The following is a 25,876-nucleotide window of genomic DNA, read 5'->3' as shown; positions in this document are numbered from 1 at the left end:
TAAAAAATTGTTTGTGTTTCGCGGAACCCTAATGTCTAATCCAACTCAACTACAATTTTTCTAAATAAAAAAAGGAAAATCAATTCTCTAAACTCTCAAGTCTTAATAATATTTTAATGATACTGTTAATGACTTTTCATTATTAAACTTAGTTAAAAAAAATTTTCAATCAATAAAATTTTAAATAACAAACATAATTAATAAACATAATTTTCTCAATAATCTCATACATCTGGCGGAACCCTTGAAATAGTCCCACGGAACTCTAAGGTTCCGCGGAACACACTTTGGGAAACGCTGATCTATCGTACACCGTAGTTGTGTAGTCTGTGGTTCTATTATGTTATCGGATCTCATAATATTATATTATTATAATGATATACAATATCAATAACCATATTATTATTACGTTAACGCGGCGTTATAGATAGGCATTTTAAGTACGTTACCGTCGTATGGAACGTTTCGCCCATATCACATGACTACGCAAGTATAATAATACTTATATTATGGTTTGTTAAAACAATGATCGATTATATTTTTTTTTTTCAAAAAAGTAAAACTTTCAGAAAATTAAAAAAACTGTATACCACCGCTTATCACTACATTCATACATCAACACATGTTTTTTTATAGCCATTCTATACAATGATAATAATAAAATGTTATATAATCATACGAATTTCGCTACTTTCTAAAGTAAACGAATTACATATATAAAAAAAAAAAAAAATTGTCATTCTTTAGAACAGATTAAGCTCCTGTGGGTTTTCATAGTTTTTTCCAATGTTGCTCTGGGATCCAAATTTGGTTTTCGGCAAGCTTTTTTACATTGCCAAGATAACCGGATTTGGGTCTCACAAATATTATACTTTTATCAAATGATACCCAATATTGGTTCTCATTTATCGGTTTCTTGTGTCTTGTCGTTCAATTTATTATTTTCAGATTCTGCATTATATTTTGATGTGAACAGGGAAAATCTAAAATCATTATTATTTTTAAAACATATTTAAATATGACCACGAAATATCTAAACGTATATTTCAACTTCACATGCCATGACAATAGATAACATATAATTTTAAAATCATTGTTGGCGCTCGCCTAAATCTAGTTGAAATCCAAAATCGGGTCTAATGGCGCTCAACGTGTTAAACGACTGTAAGAAACGATTCGAATGCATCTAAACACTGTAGTGCCTATACTGACCTATTTCCTATATAAAATATATTATAATATTACACTCAACGAAACGCGTTGAAATAAACCTTTGCGGACGGAATGCTAAGATCATCGCGGAGTCGAGTAGGTACAATATTGCGTAAACAGTATAATATTATATAAATACAATTTTTTCTAGAGATGACAGGCTGCAAAAGCATACACACAAATGGCACGCTAAGCCCCAGCTGTAATTATCATGTTACGCGCCCGCGGAAGCAGTGGCTTAAAAAAATATAATTAATAATTGACATTCGCTACCTTTCTAGTTACATAGGGTTGGTGAGGTGGCGTCGCGAATCGTTGTATGACAGTGTATAATATAATAGAATATTGTACAGTCAGTATATAAGCGTGTGTATATACATACCGGGTGATCCATTTAACGTAAGTCACTTGTTATTAAATATTTGTTCCGCGTTATTCTGAGTCGTTTACAAACAGAATTTCACTGAAAATAATTATATTTCGTTTAATGATGTGATTTTTTCGATTTTCTAATGACACGCATTTTTAATCCCTTATTCCAAAGCAGAACGAGTGTCTTGTAATTCAATGTATAAAAATCGAATTTTGGACGAGTTTAGATATAGGTCATAACTTTTAATACGCGAGACGTACCTACCTAATTATGAGTAATAAACGACTCGTCCGAAATTCGACAATGATGTAGGTAGATCGATGTGCGTCGCTCAATGATCTGCTTTGGAATAATAAATTTAAAATGTATGTTGTCATTGAAGCGAGTAAAAAAATAAGCTCTTAAAAAATGATGACCGTAAAAAACCGAAAAAAGTATTGTTATTTTCCGAAAATGTTATCGAATTAAAATTATGAATAATATTTTTAAAAGCGTTAAAAATTTTGGAAATAACTAGTGTCTTACGTTAAACGGACCACCCCGTACATAATATATTTTACACGTGACTCATCGCCTCCGCGCCGTCAAATTCCAAATGGTCGGGCAGTCAAAGGCCCGCGAAAACGGTTTTTTTTCCGTTATTATTATTTATATTCCCCCGTCCTCCGCCCGTCCGTTTCCCACTCCAAAAGAGACCGCGGGAGGGTCGTTATGATATTATTCGCCCCGGAATAAAGCTTGTTTCACCACTCGGTTCTCCTCGACAACTAATTAAGGCAACCGCCAACGTGCCCCTGCCCGCGCCGACCTTACTGCTGCAGTCAACGGCTCTCTTATGTCGTCAACCGCCGTTTCTGTCCGCTTGTCGCATAATATCTCTAATTATCTTCATACATTTTGTGAGTTTGTAGAAAAATAGTTAGAACATAAATTATTGGAGAAAATATTGTTTTCAAAAAAAAGCTTTGTATACATAATCGAAAAAATATACCTATTTATTTTACGACTTGTGATTAAAATTTAAAAAAAAAAAATATTTTTTTCTTGAAACATCAAGGCTTATCAATAAAATTATAATTTAAAAATTAAAATACTCTGGTTTCCCGGTCACTTAAACATACGAAAAAAGTAAAACTAACGGTGCGAAATTTCCAATTGACCAAAAGGTCATTTCAACCACCCAATAATTTCTTTCTCAAATTGTCGCACACAATGGTAACCTGAAAAAAAAATACTGCACGACACCAACATAGGCAACAATTGCTTAACTATAAACTTGAAATCCAACGAAATACCGTAAAAATCTCTCCTGCAAAGTAGCTATGAAAGTTTGAAGTAATTAGCAAAAGACTTAAAATTGACCACATGAAAATACTACATAGGTAAAGCCGGGGGTTAGGAAAAAAAGCAAGTAAAAACAGCAAAGTGAAAAAAGCATATGGAAAAAAAGCGAATGAAAAAAGCATACCTAAAAGAAAGCGAATGAAAAAAAAGCAAGTTAAACATTTATACATTTATACATTTATAAATTATTATAGATATAAATTATTACAAATAGCTTGTTAAAAAAAATCAAATCGAACTAATTGATTAATAAAATATTTGAATATATTATGTATATAATTTATAATATATCGTACGTGTATTACATGTTACCATTAAAATTTGCAAATAATTATTACAAATAGTTTGTTAAAAAAATTAAATCAAACAAATTTATTTATTTAAAACTTATATGATAAGCTACAGCGTTTAAGAAATGTTCGATATAATTATCATCATTATTATTTATTATTATTGTATCTTGTGCACAGTAAAAATAACTTTTCTTGCATATTTTCATATGTATTGTTTTTTCTTCTTTGGTTGTAAATTACCTATATGAAATTGAGCTATTTTAGTACATGAATCTATCTCTAATCTAATTTTTTTAATCAGTGTCCAAAGAGAGGGATGATTATAGCATCGAGCTTAGAAAATCGATGATTAAATCCTTCTGTTTAATTATTATAGTACGCTCTACATTTTTAAGAGTTGTTTCGTATATATGTATTTGTTGTATATATACCTACTTTATATATGTACATCGTACATAATATGCTGTAGCATAGCCGCATATAGGTCATAATCAATAATAGTAGTAACATTTTTGTTATTATTTACGAGGCGACGCACTGTAAAACGTTTAACTTGCTTTTTTTTCATTAGCTTTCTTTTCCATATGATTTTTTCATTCACCTTTTTTTCATAATATGCTTTTTTTCACTTTACTTTTTTTTCCTTTGCTATTTTCCCTAAACTCGTACAGCCGTATAGGTATAGTTTCTTAAATGCCCAAAACGCGAGCAGTCCCCTAACGTGCGCCTCCTGCTGTGCAGTTCGTATTAACATCAAACATACGCTACCGACTACCATAAATAACTGCGAGGCCAGAGAAAATTCAAAGGTCCCGAAGTGACCGTTGGCCGAACCTTTCCATTAGGACTGAATCTCCACCACCATCATATTCGTTGTCGCTGCACATTTACATAATGAACTAAAGTATTTCATAACTGATCATTATAGGTCATTAATATATCATGTAATACGTGTACATACTCGTATTATGTAAGCCATTGCTATCAAGCGGTAAGTTTCTATAAGAGACATAATATATCTCACGTAAAAAATACAGATTAGTTCCTACATCGTGAAAAAAATGATATATGTGTAAAAAATTTACTAGTTCCAACAATATTCGATCGTCGGTTATTATTGAAATAATAATATAATATATTGATAAATTATTTAAATTATTATTTTTTTAAATAAAAAGTAGAATTATGCTACTATAATATGTTTATGTGAAAATGTAATCAAACATCAGTTTAATGGTAAAATAAAAAATTGTCTTTAAAAAAATGTCATAATATATTTCATAAATAAATAATTATAAAAAAATATATTATATTATTTTTTATATACTCGTATATAGCCAAATGGACGCTAATGTCTTACATAAAAAATTATTAATAGTTAAATTTATTGAAAAAAATCAAAAAAATTATTGTAAAAAAACCTTTTTAATGTTTTATATAATTTATTTTTTACAACGGAAACCTAAATATTTAAGATAATCATACAATCGTATTAATAATTGTTAATATTGTTGTTAGTGGTATAATCTAAAATTTTCTATTTCAGAGTATTTTTTTTTGTTAAATTCGGTTTTTATGTCAGTATTTGTGGATATTATTATTATAAAATATGTATTTACTAGAAAAGGTTGAAATTTCAACAATTTTTAAAATATGTGGAAGTTGGTGAATGGTGATATAACTTTAGTGTACAATTATTGGTGCAGGAAACAAAAGTCTTAATCATAAGTACGGTAGGGGACTTGTAACTATACAAAATCACTAAATATGTTCTCACATGTGCAGCTATGAACCATATAATATGCCCTTAAAATATGCACTAAACATTTTTTTCTAGCTATTAATTTCAAAATATAAATAGCTTAAAAATTACCAAAATAAGAATACCTAACAATTAGATACCTTCATAATTGAATTATATACCATGTCCATGTTAATAAAAAACGGGTTAGGTTAGGTAAATCTCTCTAGTTGAAATATAATTTCCCGTTTTGTATTAATACATAATAATATTTAGTTCACACATTGATTATACAAACCAATGGTTTATATAATCAATTTTACAAACTATGAATTATGAAAATATTTTGTATTTATGATAATCGCGAGTGAAATAAAAAAAAAGTAAAAATTTTAAATTAAATATTTAGATATTATTATTTACATTTACTATACCTACTATTATTATGTGCCTATCTCTTTACTTTTTTAATAACAAAATAATCCAAGTAAATACCTACTAAATACTTTTGGTTTTCCACACAACCTAACGACTAATTAAGATACAATTTTATTCGTTTTAATACAAGAACTTAGGTCCAGTCTTAAAAGTTAGACTAGGTCAACGTTTTTGGAAAAAATCGGATTTTTAAAAACAACCATAATTTTATTGAAAATTACTTAAGCTTATAATTTCACAGTTTATTTTTTGTAATTATGTATTTTTTCAAATGTATCTATAGCTGGTATCGTGTATTTGACAATTAGGTAACTATTCATTTAAATCACATTTTTTTGTATTGATAAAATTTTGAAAGTATTCCGCTGATTCCTAATTCAGTCTCAAGCTTAACTCGTAGTATTGTTTATGTGGTAAAATGTAGGAATGTATATAAAAATAACTATTGATTTCTTAAAAAACAATTTCATATAACTACTTGCTTCAGATTTATTGAGTTTGTATTATGTAAAAAATAAAAATTATAACTATTAAAGGCTTGTCGGTGTACATCCATTTTAGTTACATTAGTTAAAGGTAAATTATTGTAAGTTATGAACAAAATATGTAATCAATATACATCTGTATATTTTGTTTATTTTTAATAAACATTGATATTTTTAAAATACAGCAGCTTTTAGCCGACGATCACTTCAAAAAACCGGACAAATCTTTGGGTAGAAATTCTGGTGTGAAATCAGGGAATGTCCATTTCCACCTTTCAGACATACCGCACGACAACAAGAGGATTTTCGGACCATGACTGTAGGGCCAGAACGCCGGGCCTGCAGGGGGGTTATCGTTGGGCTGCGATGACGGCGCAGTGCACTACGATGTACGACCACCTGCGGTACAGCCGGCAGTGCCCTCTCGACAGAGCAAGAGGATGTGTGGTGCTCGACGGCGACGACTATGGCATGCGGCAGCAGCAGCAGCAGCCACTGCAGGAGCAGGATCAGCTATAGAGGACGAGTCTTAGAAATCAGACTTTGCTGAAGGACCACAACCGCAGGAAATGCTGCTCGAGTTCACGAGTTCGTTCTGAGAGTATAGGCAATCCGCGGCCGGGCGGTTTGGGCTAGAAAGCTTGGGTGCAGACCGGGGTGTACCCCGTACGTCGGACACGGAGATGGTGACTGCAAGAGGAACTTTGGACTTAACGATGAGACTGGTGGAAAGGTTATAAGCTTGTTGGTGACTGTTCTAAGAAGATTGACATGGATTCAAGCCATCTGGTGAGCTGCATATTATTAGGTAGTGGAGACTTCCGGTTATAATCCTATGCAGAAATTATGAAACAAAATTAACAATTTTGATTTTTTCACAATTCTTGGACATTGTTATATAATATTATGGTCTATAATAAGTTCTAATACTCTTAGATCATAATAATGAATATACTTATAAATTTGTAACTTACTTATTTTGGTATTCAATATTGGTATATACTATTTAAATTTGACAACATTGTTTGTAGCGCTTCTTAGTGAACTGCCCCGTTCCTTGCTTTTTACCCCCTTCAGTTTCACCGTCACTTCCGTCAATTCCTTCATGATCAGGTCACCATTTCCGGTTCCGACATACACTCGGGCACATACACCTCGACCTGTAGTTTGGATTTCTCGTCCGTTTTGTCCGGCCGCTTACCCAACCACAGAACGAACACTGGTGGGTAGCATTTCCATTACATAATAATATTATGCTCTCATTGGTCCTTCGGCTGTGGCTTATCTTCAAACTCGTCCTGCTCATCCTGATCCTTTTCCTGGGTTTTTGGTGGCTGCAAGTGCTGCTGCATGCCATATTTTATATTCATCGCCGTCGAAATTATCCTGCAGTTCATTCTCCTGCTCATCCTCCATTCTTCCAGCTCCACCGGCCGATCCTCTTTCGGTCGCACTACTGCAATACACCACGCCAAACCGCCGTCGCAAAGGCCCAACGAGAACGTGGCCCGGTCACCGCAAATGTCCAAGTCCCCCCCAGAAATCGACCAAATGGCACCCCGGTCCGACAGTCGGCCGCTAGTCCTCTCGTTGTCCTTCTTGCAATATGTCTCTTATTTAAGTGCCACTCCAGTTCTACGGAATGGACTTTCTCTGGTATCTACAACACGCCCAGCGTTTTTCCTTCAATTTGACAGATTTTTATTTGATCGTAGTTACTAGTTGGTGTAAATAATTAGTTTTAAAAACTTAAATGAGAATAAACAAATCTCGGTACTATGGTCCTACTGGTCCTAGATATTATATTTATATTATTATTTATTTCGTCTTTAGCGTTCAAACAGAAATGTTATTAATTCATCTATAGTCAGATGCATAAATTACTGCATTGTGTTTATAGTGTTTATACCATTTTAATGTTATACCTATAACCCACCGACCACCCTATAAGTTAAACGTTTTAACTGAAATCTGAAAATAATTAATTATGTAAAAATTTTCGTCCAGCAGAATACACTACACCTGCAGCTATTAATAGATTTTTTTTGTACATGATGCAAACAACATTTCGTGATGAAAAGAGCTTCGGGTTTTTTATTTCTACGAAATGACGAGGGTGAAAATTGGCCGATGATATTTCCCGGAAGGTCGGCACTCGGCACTGATACCACGATGTCCATCGATGGCACGTGAAATATGACTTCTGGAAAATACCACGGCGATGGCAGTAATTATTACTCGTATAATATTATAATATTATAACACCTGTTCCGGCATTATAATATGGGTACAATAATAATATTTTATCAATTCGCGGATATTTCTCTTTGAAATAAACCGTGTTTTCCGATTCACGAGCTAATATTATACCCTCACTCGACTCTGCACAATAGGGCGTATGATATCATTTATGTGTATGTATATTGCGTATTCTGTATATTGAAGTATGTTATGTATAAAAGTAATACCTATGGATTGTCATGTATGTATTATTTTAAGGTCGCGCCATGAAAGTACAATGTTTTTATGGGAACACGCTTGCCGCCCCTCTTTTGCCCAAAACATATTCACTCCCCCCCCCCCAAATCAAGTTCACTGCCCACCTGCAGGAGCCGTTATCGTCCCCGTTGAGAACCACTGGTATAGACGTATAGTATGTTATTTTATATTCAATTGTATAATATTTTATTTTATAATAATATAATTTATTATGTTATCCAATGTATTGTTATGTGCACATTACCACTGCGATGCGTAACTTCCTATAAGCTACTTACGTGACTACGTACATGGTACATACATAGTGTAAAAGAAATAACTGAGAAATATGAATAAAAAATACGTAATATTGTTATGTAATAACTTTTTTAGGTATATTTAGGTACGTCCTACTTATCAATTTTAGCTCATTTTTAAAAATATAATCCATAACAATCGCAATATTATTAAATAAATTTAAAAAAATGTTTTATACACTGACAAGTTTATAATAATAAAAGGTGTACTCTACTCTGATTTGCAGTTGTAGGTTACAAGTGGGTCACTGAATTCGATGGCATCAAATTATAATTCAATTATATAATATTCTACACGTAAAAAAGATTCTGACAGACTGTCAGTCAGCCAATATTATTATAATATTTTTAAAATACATCTAAAATCGTTATCCTTCTATTAAATATTAAATTTCGTCCAAATTTAAACTTACAACAGCAGGTACAAATTTCAATTCTTATTTCTTAGTAATAAGGATTAAACATTTTATACATTTTTGACTATGCAAAATAATTAAACATTTTTCGAGATTTTGACAAATTTGTAAAATTTTAAACTTTGAATGTAAATTAGAAATTAATGCCTATCGCCTATGTATCTTTAATACTTTTTAACTATTATTATAACAACTTATGAGAAATCTTGTATTCAATTTTCAACCTTTTTGATAGAACGGAAAGATTTTTATGGACGATGATTTGAATAAAAATTATAATATCTAAATAAAATAATATTTAAAATAATAATAAGTTATTATTATGGCCCAGATTTATATCCCCTAAAAACTATTCAAATAAGTCCTATAACAATTTATTTCAACCACAATAATGTCCTTAAAAAATGACCAAAAAATTGTTTTAACAATAGATACTTGAAAAAAAGATTGATGAAAATACAAAATAAAAGTTAAGTTTTCAATTATCATCAGATGTATGAAATGGATTTTGTCCATTTCCCTCAATCTTAGTCTCTGGCAGTCCCTTACACTGACTGAAAATATTAGTATTATTTGTATACATTTTTTTATTTGAGTTTTGAAGGTTTTTTCCTAGACTCTCGTATGCATGTGGACTGCTTACCTGTCTTTGATTACCTACCTATGTTGTAATACAATAATTTTATTGAGATGATTGAATCATTGTAAATTACTAAAAGGTATGATTTTTTGTTTGGCTTTTTAATAGGCAAGTGCTACATTTAATATTTAGATATTATAATTGAACAAGCCAATTAAGTCGATAAATAGCTTTCTAAAATTAAAACTTGATACCAGGAAAGTATCATTCAAATTCATACTTGTGTATGTTTATCATAATAATTATCTTTTAAAGCCCCGAAACTGTAAAATAATATTAGCTCCAAATAAGCTTTAACATTTTAAATGCAAGAATTAAAAAAAATATTTCAGTCACTCAATAGGTAATTAATTGACTAATATAATAAAGAATTTTAATTTTCAAGCATTTTAATGTACATAGTTTATGTATAGGTACTGTATTATTGATAATTCAATAATTGTTGATGTAATTAGATTGGACAAAAAGATATTTTTCATACTTGAAAGTTGAAAGTAAAACTAAAAGATAGATCAATTTGTTTAGTGACTAAAATAGTAAAATATAAGAAGCACAATTAGTACACTGATCCTAAAATACTAATTTTGTTTAAAACGCTAAAGGGTACATTACCTCTATTTTAACAGGGTGATATTTACTTTGTCTTTGGAACAAGGGATTTCCATTTTTTCATATTTAATGTGTTTTCTTAATTTTATATTTTAAAACTTGTAAAATATCCGAGCTATTGAGTATTGTGTAAGTATAAAACCGGCTTATGTATGTTTATATATTGATTTTCAGATGTTTTTGATTACATTTTTAGACAATTAGATCTAAAAGAACATTCAGAATTTATAACCTTTCAGAGAAAGAAATCAATTAAGGTTCTAAATAATTTTTATCAAAGAAGAACAAATACAATATATCACTATTTGTAAAATAGTTGGTTATTTATATTATTCAAAAACAAAACAAAATATTTACTATCTAAATTTATATTAGAGTAAACAGCATAAAATTATTAAAATATAATGTAACTTAATGACAAAAATGGGTAGTCAATAAAAATGAAAATAAATATTCAACATTAAGTATATCACAGACGACACATATAAAAAAAAATTAATGATAAGCCAACTTGTTGTCATCAAATGGGTTCCATACGGTATATAAAACTATCGGTATATAAGCATTTAGCCAATTTAATTATGAATAGTTCACCAGTTTTCATAGAACTCTGTGGTCCTTTAATCATTTTTAATGCCATGTCAATGGCTACAATTGAATCAGAAAACTGTCTATCTAGTTTTAAAGACTCTAAAATACTGATTGCTTTCAAACATTCTATAGATGTTGTAAAATCACTGCAACAAAACAAATTTAGATTAAGTTATTTTGTCTTTAAAGTTGTATAATAAATTATATCAAAGCTATTACTTGTCATTACACATGAAACCACCAGGTGCGTTGTCTTCCTGTCTTATATGTTGTTTACGACTGGATTTGTTTTCTGGTAACTGTGAGTGTATAAAAGCTACCAGAGCTCGACATATCACACGACATCTATGATTTTAAATTGTTAATAAAAATTATTTAAAATAAAAACTAATGAGCAACTTACTTTGGGGATATACTAGTCTGTTTCTGTAACCTGATAGCATCAAACAAACTCCAACTCTGTTTATGTTGAGCTAATTGTGCTGCTGAACCAGCTACTCGTAACAGATATTCAGCTGTTTGATCGTCTTCAACAGTGCTTAAGCGTAAGACTAAAGACCACAATAGTGGCAACTTGTTTTCAGTAATATTACTGCATAAAATAAAATAACATCAAATTTGATACGACATTTTTTTCTCTATATTAAGCCACTTACTTAGGTTTCACTGATTCTAGACACTGTACTAGAGTATTTAGTATGTCAGGATATGCTGATCGATTTTGGGATTCTTTTAGAGCCAGAGTGTATAACGTAAGTAAATGACTGGAGGTCATTAATACTTCACCTAATCCTTGATAGTGAAGACGCACAGGCTGAACCAGTGATAACACTTTATCCCATTTAAAATCATTTTCATTCCCTATTTTAAATAGTAAACAAATGAATATACCTTATATTTAATAGTCCTATTGTAAAATAAACTCACCAACATGTTTAAACCATGATGTCAAACAAGCTTCAAGTATATCACCTTTATGTTGCTGATCAGTAACATGAGCCCAAGTAACCATTAAAAAACCTTGTAATACTGCACAGTCAGCTTTTCTTTGACTAATCCACTCTTGAATAGTTTGTAGCATGAGGGAAGATAGTATGGAACCTGTAGGTTGATTTACTAACACCAACAACTCTAGGACCAATAGTTTAGCCTCTTCACCATGTTTAGTGACCATTTCAGTTTCATCCAGTAAACGGTGAAAAGCACATTTAAGATTCTTGTAATGACCACCCAACACTGACCTGTACCTCGAAGCAAGCGATATAAACATTCTTACCATTGCACGAATAAATATTCGTCTTTTGTACATCATGGGTTCTGCATATGGAGCATTATGATCGACATTATTATAACCAGCTGCTGTTTTCAAGAGGCTAGAAATTAAAAGTTATTATTATAATTATTAAAATCCCAGATAATACATTTAATATTATGAGGTGCATGACTTACTCAAGCACAGCAGAATCTGTGCCACACCAATCTTCATTACTTAGTTGAAGCACAATCATTGGATCATATTTTGAAACAAACCAACTCAGAATGTTTTCATATGTTTCCCCATCAATTTGGTACCAAGCAAATTTTTGTGCTTCTAATAAAAGGGGTCTAATTTTTCCACCCTACAGAAAAAATTATAAATTTACAAAAATCTATGATACAAATTATATTGTATAAGCTCAGTAGTACTTTTCTCATATTAGGTTGATTAGATAGTTTTATAAGCAGTGATAACAGTATACGAAGATCAAGATTTGGAACATGTGGCCAAGGTATTTCCAAAATTACATTTGCCAAAAAACATTGAGATTGGGGTAAAAATTGGTCCATGACCTGGAAAAAAATGTATGTAAAACTATTAATTATTTTTATTCTATGTAAACTAAACAAAAAATATCAGCACTCACCTTCATTATAAAATCTAAATCGACAGGTGTTGGTATAAATCTCTGCCAGGGTAACTTTTCAAGATTTGAGTGGATTGTCTCAAAAATGTAATCATTTGTCTGAATATGAGCAAACATTTTTATATACCACTGACAGACAAAACTTAAGACATTATCACATGCTAAAAATCAAAGAAAAATAAATGCATTTCTTTTTAAAACACTTACAATATAATAAATAATGATTAATAGTTTTTAACAGATTCTCACCTGGCATGGTGTCTAGGACAAATGTAATACATTCCACTAATGCATCAACCATTAAAGCAGATATTGAAGAATCAGTAGCCAACCAAGGTAGTTTCAATGATCTATGATCAGTGTTCCACCCCTCATACCATGGTTCCAACCATGGACCAAACATGCTTATTAATGTTGGACACAAAAACTCGCATACTAAAATAGTAAAATATATATACAATTATAGTTTTAAAAATGAAATATAAGCTATTTTTTTTTTTTGTAAACTTAAATCATTTTTTATTTAACAGCATTTAAAGTTTAAATAAATATATATTTATACATTTTAGAAAGCCTTTTTAAATATATTTAAAATATATTGCAATAAATATTTTATAGATATAGATTTGAAATTAAGTTATGCTTTTATAGTATATACAAAATATTGTAAAATAAATACTAAATAGATTAAAACACTCACATGAATGATTTTATTTTAAATTAATATGCATACTTTTATTTGCTAACATTCCACGATAAGACTGTAATGTTCCTACAACTAGTGCATGGGTAACCATAGCATACAAGCCGACCAATGGTTCAATATATACATTGTATTTTGAATACAGCTCTCCAGTAGCAGATTTCACTCTTTCATTAGCAAAATGTGTAGTCAAAAGATGTAAAGTCTCTTGAAGCTGTAGGTTAGAAAAAAAAAGGTTAAACAGAACAAATTATAATTAGTCAAAACATACTTCTTGTGAACTTAGAGATCGTTGATCAGTTGCATAACGTCTAACTACGTCTCTTAGCTGATCTGATGACATTCCTGGCAATAAAATTGTTCTCACAGAATTTGTTTGTGTTGTAGGTACAGCTTGAGCTAAAATTGTATTGAGGATATTGAACCAAACTTGACAATAAATGCGACCTTCTTTAGAATGATCTAAGAGTTTTAGTAATATTTCACCATAATGTTCAGGAAAATCATGATTCATTATTTCACATAGATGTTGACTAAAAATCTGTTGATTGCAATTTAATAAATCACCGTCCAGTTGAATAGTTAAATACCAAAAATATTCAATTTACTAACTTCATGTAAAGACCATGTGTAATCTGACCGTGTTTGTTGTTTAACTAATATTAAAGCTCCTATACAGTAATCCATTAATATTGACCTTTCTTGAAGTAAAGGCTGTTTGGTTGATAGACAAACAGATACATTGAACTATAAAACAATTAAAGGTTAATATTTAATTCCACTAAATGTTACCTTGCACTCACTTTGGAAAGTAAATTTAATGCAATAGGCTCGTATTGAGCATTGCAATGGTCAACAATATTTTTGTAAGCTTGCATAAAAGTATTTGTGGATGCACTAGATGGTGAAAATAAAGGAATCAATATATCGGCTAGTTCAGGGTAGGTAAATGCTGTGTTCTGTATACGTAAACATTCATTTTCATTATTTAGTATAAAAACCTAAAAAATATGAATTTTATAATTTAATTATATTGAATGTTAATTTATAATATTACAAACAATGATTAAAGTAATATATACGTTTCCAATAGATTGAAGCATAGTCAACATAAATTTTTCAATAGAAGGACACGTTTTTAGAATTGCATATTCAGACATGAGTGTATAGAACAACAAAACACCTGATGATTGGATATCAGTAACTAATGCAATGTCCCCTATTTTTATCAATGCATTGTATTCATTGAATATTAACCTAAAATTTCAAATAAATTTAATAATTAAGTTTTAAAAACATACTTTTATAGTAAAAATGGTTACAAAATTAAATACTTACTGAATAACTAGATCTATTGTAGTACATGCTGTTGTTAATGAACGTGGCATTGGATTTTCCAAAATATCAGTAATTAATGTGTCCAATTCTGATCTGTTATTAGAATTAATTTCTACCACGTCTGCATTCAACTTGGCTTCTCGAATCTTTAAATTACATTTTAAACTTTAAGTATGTTCTTTTTTTTTTAGAAAATTATGTTTTGTACTTGAAAAGTGATTTCAGCTGCTCCAGCACAGCAGCTACTCGTGCTGCCTTTTTTTGTCTTATAATCACAAACTGCTTGAACTCTGGTAGTAGAATCTATTTGGACATAAACCATTTTTACACCATCAATGTACCGATTGTCTAAATTTTCATGACACACTGTTTGCATTCGGTACATTCTACTGCAAAACAATATTATACAACCTTAAAAAAAAATTAAATAAACAGAAAATATGATAAACACCCACTTAATGAACTGTACAATTTGTTTAATATTTAATTGTACAATATTTAGCAAATGTTCTTTATGGTACAACATATCAGCAGATATTGCCTGGACATCTGACAGTCGTAACACAAAATCTGGACTTTTAATAGGATCATCATAAGATTTCAATCTACAAGTAAAAATTGCGAACATCAAACTTTGTCAATATTAATAAATGATCATTTTCATTTTCAACCTGTTGATAATTCTGGTAATAGGATCCTTTTCTAAAGGTAGTCTTCTATTAGACTGACTGTTGTTTAGAGTCTTTTTGCCAAATAAATCACACCAATTTTGTACACACTCAAGTTTGTTTTCTTCAATTAATTTATGATTGATTAAATCTGACAACCACTCCTATCAAACAAAAATTAAGTTAATATTTTCAAACAAAAATACTATATTAAATATAATCATTATCATAAATTTTATTTCATTACATGAGATCCATTAATAATATGTGTTAGGTCATTTGGTTCATACATTGAGTCCAATGAAGGTATGAATAAGGTAGATTCAAGAATCCGAACATCAGTTAACCATAGAGTACAAGCTTCATAAAATCTAAAATTATGAATGATATTTATATATGAGCCATTTATAAATTGTTATTAAATATTAAAAAAAAAATTGTCTGTAATCTAAACAGCATACTTACAATAATAATAATAATAATAATAATGTGCATACCTCGATAAACGCAAATCAATTTCAGAATTAGGTTCAGTTTGAAGCTTAGAGCGATGAAAATCAATGCACTCCTTAAGTTTATTACTAATTTTATTCAGATATGGTGAGTTTACAAGACCTTCAAAAAATTTGCGACCAACACAGCCTAATTGCTGAGTTCTAAGTAAAAGTGAAATATTAAAATATTAAATAATGTAACTAAAATTAAATGTTTAAAAATGTTTAAAACATTTACCCTGGAACTCGTTGTAAATACAATCTAAAAAAATTTTGCCAATATAAAGAAGTCATAGGATGACCTGGTGGCATTTCCAATCCATACTGCATCCACCGGTATAAAGCTAAATGTCCAGATGTAAAATGAGGTACTTTTAGTTCTGAACACACTCTCTAAGTACAGAAATACAATAAAATAAAAACATGATTCTAATATGTATTATGTTTTATTATTGTCAAACCTTAAGTGCGTCATCTACATTTGATTTTCCTTGTTGTGCATGTAATTTTATCAGTAAGTTTTTCCAAATATCATTTCTACCTTGGATACACCATTCTTCAGCTTCTAATGCTAACAGAGCATAATATGGACAATAATACAATACCACCGGATATTTGGGTAATAAAAGTGGCCGTTTTTCTGGACTTTGAAACATAAAATTAAGGATTGACCCAATAGCCGTAACATTTTCTTTGGAGCCACTTAATTGCTACAATATAATTACAATTAGTACTATGTTTGGATTGCTCAACAACCAACAACAACACTTACAGTTATCAAACTTATAAGCAGCTCTCGGGCCCACTGGATTGATTGGGTTCGAAAAACATTTCTGAATACAGTATCCAACACATAAACAAATAAATCTGAATCTGCTTCTTTCCATACAGCACACACCACTTTAGTCCAAAGGTCCATAACGGAATGAGGACTTATTAATCCATACCGTGCATAATTTGATATTTGGTACTGAATCATATTAGTAAATTGTAAAGTGATTTCAGACGGCCCTTGAACACTCAATAAATTCATAGCACGTTTTGTGGTACTATTCCTATTATCTGCCATAATGCCTGCTACAATTGTAATAAACCTATGAAATAATAAATTAAAATCAATATAAGATTTGAAATTTTTAAATAAAAATATCACTACTTTTTAGATTCTAGTAGACAATCTGGGTTTTCAAAAAAGAATGGAACTATCTTATTCAGACAAGCTATAGTAGCTGTATAGTGTCTGTATTGTAATAATCGATAACAATAATCTAAACCCTTGGTTAGTATAACTGGAATACAATGGCCAGCTGTGGTTACATGTATAGCAGTGTATAGAGCGATTGGGTCATCGTGACGCAAATATTTTATGTCCTAAAATTGCAAGAAATACATTATTTGGAAATTGTTTTTAAATATGTTAAGTTGTTAACTTACGTTATTATCAGTATCAATATCAATTACAGAAAGTAAATAATGACTTAAGTCTTGTAATGAGCCACGCACTATTATATCTGGTAAGTCCATTAAGTGGAGTTTTAATGTGTATAGTACTTTCCATGTCCATACTCGAAAAGCTTGTTCGTTTGACTTAATTTGTACCAACTAAAATAGTATTAGTTATCTTTTTTAACATTGAAGTTATTAATAAATTTATAAAAATTACTTGTTTTATACTGTGAACTAAATATTGAGTTGAAGTTTCATCTACAGTGATGGGAGCATGTTGTACAACAGCTTTGACAATAATGTTTGCTATACGGCAGTGCATATCTTTAGTCAACATAAAATCACTGCATTGCATTGCATTGAAAAAAATTAAATAATAAAAATAATGTTCAAAAATATTGAAATATGTTCTGTAAATTGATAAATCTAGAAGCTAAACATTTAGACAGAAAATACACACTTAATATCATTCTCATTGCATCCCGAAAATATCTTTGCAAGTATATGGCGTCTTAAGGAATTTTCTGTAGATGTAATTGGATGATTGAGTATCAAATGTTCTAAATAAGATAAGTCATCCATGGTTATATTCCAATTTGGTAATTGAAGAGTTTTAAAAAGATACAAAGAACCCTTTATATGATAAAATACATTTAATTTTATTCAGTCTGATAAATTAAGATTTTTATAAAACAATTACATTTCTAGTATACATACCGAGCCAACCTCATCAAAATTATGTTTAAGTACACTTATAATTTCAGAAATAAGAAATGGATGTTTATCAGATAAATGTGTAAGCAAAGTTCGACAAGTTTTACGACATTGTTCTTTAGTTGTTTTACTCACAAATCCAATCTATTAAAAAAAAAAAAAAACAAAAAATTAAACATAACAGCTATAAAGTAAATATAATAGTCCTTACTTTAAATAAACAAATAGTCACTGCTTTTATAAAGTCTATATCATTAATGTATCTACTTAAGGCCATATTACTAATGGCTGTTAATAAATAGTAACATTCATCATCGGAAGTATTTATAATGCATTCTGAGAGTTCTTCTAATGAACACTCATTGAAATCTATAAACAAGATAAATACTATTAAGATAAAATATACATTTAAAAATTGTTATTATAATCAACCTGATTTAATGTGTAGTACGTATTGGAAGAGATGCACTACCATTTGAGAAGATACTTGTCCAAATGGCAACATCACTAAATACTGCCAAGTAGTTCTATCAACATTACTGTACAAACAACTAACGGCACGGAACAAGAATGCATCATATTCTGTTTGTATTCTAGCAGACATAAACTTATGATTCCTAAATAAAATTACATTCTGTTAATAAATAAAATAATTTCTGATAGTATTAATGAAAGAACTTACTTATATTCTTCTAATACATCAGTAACATAGTTTACAGTATCCTGAAGTAGATGTCCAAGTCGTTTTGAAAATTGTTTATATTCGGTACTTTTAGAATTATAAGTTTCCAAACCGGATTTAAATAATTTAACCAAAACGCTGCCAACAGCAATCAGTCTTAATAAGTCGTGTTCATTCCACAAGTTTATACGTACAACATTTTCATTATCAGAAAACATAATCATCTGTTATACAAATAAATTGATTATTTGTTGGAACTTTTGATTATAATAAATAATACGTATTAAACATAACATCATTCAAATACTTTTTTAAAGAGCACTGAAAATGGCATTTGATTGAGAAAAGCAATAATATCACTCTCACGGAGTGTTTGTTGAGAACTTCCTGAACTATCTTCTTCTCCTTCGCTGTCTACTACTACCCATATAGATTCATTAGTATCTCCTTCACTTTTATAAATCTAAAAAATAAAAGAAAAATATACTGTTGGTACCATCTATACCGACATATGGGGTACAACAATATTAATTTCATGGTTTCAGAAAAATTTTGTTTACTTATAAGTATGTTTATATAATAACATATTTTTTAAGGTCTCTTGCCCGCTATAAATGATACTTATTGTATGTTCATATACAATTAACAAAACAAGTATTGTTTCTTACTTGTTCTAAAAATTTTTCTCGAGATTGGACTGGCAGTAAGATAATAGCCAATGATGTAATAATGTAATCTAAATGAAAGTTATCATCTTGATGGTTTAAATCAATCAAAGGTATTTGGATAAAAGAGTTGGCCCATTTCCCAACACCTGTTTGACATCTAGATCATAAAATAAAATAAATTATTATTTGTGATTCAGAAAAATACAATCTACTGATGAGTGAAGTGGAATACATATATTACAAATGTCGTCATAGTAAGCAATTCTATCATTTTATTATAGTGCCATTATAAATCGAATAATCCTTCAGCTGTGAAGATCTTTCTCCGATCGATCTCTATTTTACCATACTTGGAAAAAATGGTTGAATTGATTATCTTAAACTGTGTTAGATATAGATTCAATCATAAAATGATCACGGATTCTGGCAAGGTTAATATACTAACACAAGTATTACATCTTTTATCCTAAATGTTTCTGAGTATATTAAAAACAGCTTTCAAATTGACATAATTATGATCAATTTTACTGAAGACTTTGATCCCTTAAACCACAACTTCTAAAGAACTTGAGAACTTAAGAATAGGGAATTACTTCTATTTTGGCTCACTTACTATTTCACAGGCAGATCACAATTTGTTAAACTAAATAATGCAGGATACCCATTGAAATCTGGATTTTCTATAGGTACCATAAATCTAATAGTCTTTTTTTTTTATTAATTTACTCTTTCTGTCCATTAAAAAAGTTAAAAAATACTAACTGTATGCTGAAATACATTTTTTTTTACAAAATTCACTTAATTTTCAACTTGAATAAATTTAAAATAATTTCTTTCTCCAGAGTTCCAGACCTCCCATTTTTTAATTAATTTTAAACTACAACAAAAAAGTTAGAGATCTTGGGATATACAACTGTCAACTCCTCAAATCTTTCCTTTAAACATCACACAAACTTAACTGTAAATAGAATATTGAAAGTCCTAGGATTCATTAAACATAACACCAAATATTTCAAATCAGGTCATTGACTTTATACTTCATATATTTCACTTGTCAGACCTCCCCTAAAATAAGGTGTGGTGGATTGACTCTATTCCTAGCAAAAGACCAAGTCAGCATAAACATGTTCAATATAGGTTTAGCTTATGCTTCTTTCATCCTTATTACTCTAGTTAGTGGTCACCCACATCCAAACTCTATGCTCTTTTAGAATTCTGTCTAGTTATACTCGCAACCAGATTCCTTTGTAAATCCCTAGTCATACCACATTGTAAACCATAACCTCCCCCTTCACCGCATACTCAAGACATATATTCCCAGATATCTGTATTTTTAAATTTGCATTATATTCATAGCATATTGATAGGTTTAGATTTAAATTGTATTTGTACCTCTTTGTAACTATTATTTGAAATTTATATTGTGATAAAAATAAAAATTTTACACATACAATAGAAACCATTTATAATGACATCCAAGGGTCTAATCAAAATCAACCATAATAACTAAAATTATAAAATAAAATTTCAAAACATAGTTGTATATTTATATGAACATTATACTGTATTACAATCAATGGTTCATATTTTTAACACTAAATCATGACTTAAAATTTAAATATATATTAGATGAGTATATATACAATAAAATAAGTTGTCATTATTTTAAACTTAAATTTACATTGAAAAAATCTGTCATCTTAGTATGTACTTTGTATAAAAATCATGAATTTTTTTTTTCAATTTCTTTAAAATTTGTTTTTAATATTTAATATTATTGGTTGTTATATTATCTTCGATAACAATTTAATATAGCCATTATAAAATACTTTTCCAATATAACCAAGAATAACTGTCATAACATCGGTAGAGACATTATACAGAAATCATAATCGTCAATACAAATTAATACATAATATAAAAATATAGGAGTTTTACTGGGACCTTCAATCTAAGGTCACTAAAACGGTGTCATTATAAACAGTCTCTACTATATTTGCTTATAAAACCAATACCAACTTTTAATTTTTAGTTTAATCTGATTACCTACCTCAAAATATGATTCATTATAAAGAAATGATCCTTCCATGAAGCAACTCGAAGTAAGACACCAATTATTTTGACCAATAATTTTTTAGTTTCATTAATAAAAACTTTGTCGTTAATTATTTTTCTTTGGTATAAAAATAATATTGAAATGGAAGACTTGAGATCATTGATAGGTGACTGAAGATTTTTTCCTTGTAGACTTCTTACATCAGAATTGAGAAAGAGTCCCACAGGTGTATCAGCAGACAAAGTAGAAAAAGGTTGACATAATACATGCAAATAATAGTCAATCTAAAAAATAAACAATATACTTAACTCATTATAATTTTTAATTGATGAACTATAATATTTATGTACTCGGAGGCGCACCCAGGAATTTTCAACGTGTGGGATGATATTATAAGTAATAATTAGAGTTGACATTTTATAGCACTTAAGATTGCAAAAATATGGGCTATAAATATGTGATAAAATTAACAAAATATACAAAAATTAGAATTTTAAAACAAAGTTAAGCACAAGTTATGGCATTACAAAAAATAACCACAGCACATTCAACTGAAAACACAACTAGCATACTGTAAGAGTACACTAGTTAAGTAATTGACTATATTTAAATAGTATAAAGGTATCTAATGATTTCAACGCTCGTTTAATGATAATCAGTTGTACATTAAAAAAAGGGTCAATCAAAATCAGAAAATAACAAAATTTTTAATATTAAAACCAAATACATGATACAAAAAAATGGGTCAGAGCATTCGTATGGTCAGTCTATTTTCCTTAATGTATATTTACTTTTAAAATTAGACAATAATCAAAAACAGTTTTATTATAATGTTATTTCATAAAATATGAATAATGTTAATGAACAAAATGGTCAAAAATGCAAAAATATCTCAATAAGTCCAGAAAAAGCATTAAAATCTAAAAAACTTAAAAAATGCTAAATAAAATATTTAATTCCAGTTCTCTGAATTACGAAATGCTTACATTGCTATCTATAAGTATTTTATAAGAAATTAATAAATGCTATAAAATCCAATGATCAATGGGGAGGACACAAACCCTAAATTTAACCCTTGGGCACTCCACTGAGAGCACTTATAAGTTCTATAAAAAAGAGATCTAAAATCTTCAAACCTTCTCTTTGATCATTTGACAATCATATAAGGCACAATAATAGTTATGGACTAAAGTTCGTAACTGTTTCAGAGATACAACTAAATTATCTAAAGCTACTTGGTTGAATCTAGATATATCATATTTCTTAGTAGCCGATACTGGATTACCATCCTGAAATAACAATAATTAAAATTAAATACTGATCATAAAAAGAAAAATCAGAAGTATAAAATATGTTTAGATAAAATATATTTGTGTATATCAGGGATGGGCAACTCAAAGTTACTAGAGGGCCAATTTTTAGAAATTTAAAATCTAGCGGGCCAGAGCATAGAAAGCAAACAAAAAAAAAAAGGTCATTCAAAATATACATTTTAATTAACATTTATTTTGTTTATAATGAAATAGGTAATACAAAAAGCGTTATGGAAAATAATTTAATTAAATATTTAAATATAAATAGTTATTTGCAGTTTAGTGAGAGTTTTGAGGATATGTGGCTTTTAATGACAACACGGCGAAATCGACTTCTATTTCGGATGAAGAAACATGAAGTAGGTGACTTAATGTTTCATCTGTAAGTCGATTTCTATGTTTTGATTTAATATACATTTAAAGATGTTCAATACCAGATAACAATTATCATATAGATAAGATAGAGTATAGACTATTACATTATAGATTACAGAGTATAGACGATAAAGTTTAAAATACCTATACCTAATGCAATTTGAAAATGTAGCGCGGGCCAGATAAAAAAGGCTCGCGGGCCGCCAGTTGCCCACCCCTGGTGTATATGATGATAGAATATGTTAACTTATCCAAATAAAACCATTTTTTAATAATATTTACTTGGCATTCACCATACTGTGTATATGTGGCTGGTTCTAATGCCCAGATATGTTTTTCATGTGTAGCGTATGAATATTTTGATTCTTTAATTTCTTGTTTAGTGCTTTCAAGTCTAAGTCTTGCATGTAAATAATCTTGAAGTAATGTGTAAAGTGGATGTTCACAAATTTGGAAAAATTTTAATTCTGTATGATTAAATTCTTCAATACACTCTTGTAATCCAAATAATAATTTATTTTGATAATATTCTGCCAGTTGTTCATCGTTAAATGGAGTTAAAGATTCAAAAGGTGTTTCATTAATTGGTGAACTACATAATTCATTGTATATTGGAGCACAAGGAGTTGGTAATGAACCAACAGAGCAAGGAATTGAAATCGGTAGAATAGATGAAGGTGTTATATTTTTAGCTGTAGATTCTTCAATAACGTTCTCTGTATCAGATATTTTAGTAGTGTCATTATTTAAATAACTGACACTATCATTAACTTCTTTTGAAAGTTCTGTACTTAAAAAAATATCATTGAATGCTTCGTGAAGAGCATTTTCAACATCATCCACTGCAGAAGAATTGAGCACATTGTCTATAGGTTCTGGTTCTTCAACATATATCTGCAACCAAAAAAATTGTTAAAAATGACCAAATGAAATAACATTATTTACAAGTTTGATGATTTTCAAATAACTATCTTATAAATTAAGTTTGAAAAAAAAACTAAAATTATGAACATGATATATTAAGGACTTATTTAGAAATGTCTTAGGGGAGGAGGGGGAGTACGAACAAAAAATTCAAATAAAAAAATTATATTTTTATCTCAAAATAATGTAACAAAAAAGGATAAAATATGGAGAATGGGTAGAGCAAAGCCCCTCCTTGAATATGCATCTGTGCATCATATTAGTTTACTGAGCCTGGACATGTTTAGAACTATTTCAAATATCTCACTTTAACCATTATTATACTTTCTTAATGCAAAAACATGCCTATTTTTTAATAATATATTGTGCACTAAGAAATTATTGTCACAATGATAAATTGGTAATAACTAATTAATAGTTGGAATATATTTATATTTAGACGCATACGTGGACGTGCATGAAAGTTGGAATGTTTATTTTTTATGAAGGAAAAGGAACATAATAATTAATATCTAATAGCGAGTAAAGTAACCAATTTTTTTCAAGTTATCCATTATTTGGGCTGGTTAAAACTTTCGATCTCTTTTATAAAAAACTAAAATGACACCACTGAATAATATTATCATACTGTTCATAAATACCATATTCTAGATAGGTAATAAAACAGAATTAAAAGTTGTTGAATAAATGTCAACAGGAAACAAAATTTTCACGAGTGAATAATCAACAGGCGTACACATTATGAACATTGTTTCAAAGGTTTGGAAAAATCGGATTTTTTTCATTTAAAATGCCCAACTGGTAAACATAAATATAAAGTTACCTACTGTAACAAAACGAGAATGTATAATATACACACATTACATAACGAGTTCATAACAAAGGGGCAAGTCTGTATAGAATTACAACAGGATCAAACGGCCTTGATAGAAAAACCAAATGAACCGGAAAACTGTGAGCCAAGTACCACTCAGACAGAGAAAAATACGAGGACACGTTTTTTTCATCTTCACATTTTAAACTGTTGTTTGGTAGACGTAAATTGATTACCTAACTATAATATACAAATACAAAGGATGAAAGGCTTCTTAATTCTGATTTCGTTTCGGAAATAACACCGTTATGCAGATGTCGTACATACTTTGGCCGGGTGTTTGGTCTCAGACGGAGAGCGAGTTTTTGGCCTTTGTCGTTCCATACCGACGAAATCAAATCATATTTTCTCAAGCGTTAAACGTTCGACGGACAACGGCGAGCGCAGATCGTAAACAATTACGGTCACCCAACCATCGAGCACGGTGCGAGACATTCGTCGACTGTCGAGCAAACAAGCAAATTGCGACTTTTCCAATATATTTTTTTGTCTTATCCGTTTTTATCGTTGTTTTTAATCATGTTTGTTTCGTTTTATCTCTTGTTGGTGACAACAATAACAATAAAATCAGCTGCTGCTACTGAGCGAGTGATTATCACAGTATCAACATAACATCAGCTGTTGTCGTTGGAACGGCGGGGGTGCCTGTGGCTGCCCTTCAGCAGCGTCGTCGCGTTGGCAACCGTGTCCGTTATCGCGGTCACCGGTCACCCGCGAACGATACGCATTGGCGAACAGCTGGTGCTGCTGCTGCAAGTCCGTGATAATATCGGGTCGGTC

At 29.9% G+C, this 25,876-nt stretch overlaps 1 protein-coding gene across 3 annotated transcripts; it reads right to left on the bottom strand.

Annotated features, from left to right (window-relative positions):
- Positions 1-10,676: 10,676 nt before the first annotated feature.
- On the bottom strand, positions 10,677-25,587 carry LOC111030788 (ectopic P granules protein 5 homolog). 3 transcript variants are annotated; one of them, XM_022310461.1, is made up of 37 exons: positions 25,364-25,587; positions 23,581-24,192; positions 22,747-22,899; positions 21,605-21,894; positions 19,555-19,711; positions 19,194-19,349; positions 18,887-19,110; positions 18,637-18,821; positions 18,416-18,573; positions 18,208-18,348; positions 17,951-18,123; positions 17,708-17,834; positions 17,479-17,646; positions 17,201-17,415; positions 16,817-17,138; positions 16,506-16,754; positions 16,283-16,437; positions 16,048-16,206; positions 15,798-15,921; positions 15,554-15,714; positions 15,338-15,487; positions 15,091-15,271; positions 14,883-15,028; positions 14,606-14,801; positions 14,348-14,545; positions 14,157-14,291; positions 13,816-14,085; positions 13,575-13,758; positions 13,091-13,276; positions 12,842-13,002; positions 12,624-12,767; positions 12,387-12,556; positions 11,865-12,310; positions 11,594-11,798; positions 11,341-11,529; positions 11,157-11,282; positions 10,677-11,083 (listed from the first exon to the last, which is right to left on the bottom strand). In XM_022310461.1, the coding sequence occupies exons 1-37, from the start codon at positions 25,418-25,420 to the stop codon at positions 10,867-10,869; spliced, it is 7,290 nt and encodes a 2,429-aa protein (XP_022166153.1). In that variant the 5' UTR covers positions 25,421-25,587; the 3' UTR covers positions 10,677-10,866. The 3 variants fall into 3 exon arrangements, with proteins under 3 accessions (XP_022166153.1, XP_022166154.1, XP_022166155.1); XM_022310462.1 differs by having other exon boundaries at positions 15,091-15,268; XM_022310463.1 differs by having other exon boundaries at positions 10,867-11,083; positions 14,627-14,801; positions 25,364-25,420.
- Between the last annotated feature and the right edge of the window lie 289 nt (positions 25,588-25,876).

The sequence above is a fragment of the Myzus persicae genome, unplaced genomic scaffold, assembly GCF_001856785.1.
Source record: "Myzus persicae strain clone G006 unplaced genomic scaffold, MPER_G0061.0, whole genome shotgun sequence".
Taxonomy (NCBI): domain Eukaryota; kingdom Metazoa; phylum Arthropoda; class Insecta; order Hemiptera; family Aphididae; genus Myzus; species Myzus persicae.
The sequence above is the reverse complement of the archived record's forward strand: the minus strand, read 5'-3'. Positions and strand labels throughout refer to the sequence as shown.

Excerpts from the sequence above, each read along its gene's own strand:
- LOC111030788 (XM_022310461.1), bottom strand. The coding sequence starts at position 25,420 with ATGGAACGACAAAGGCCAAAAACTCGCTCTCCGTCTGAGACCAAACAC. Across the intron at positions 17,416-17,478 it reads ATATTGATACTGATAATAAC|GACATAAAATATTTGCGTCA; the intron begins GTAAGTTAACAA and ends TTGCAATTTTAG. Across the intron at positions 11,799-11,864 it reads ATCATGGTTTAAACATGTTG|GGAATGAAAATGATTTTAAA; the intron begins GTGAGTTTATTT and ends TATTTAAAATAG.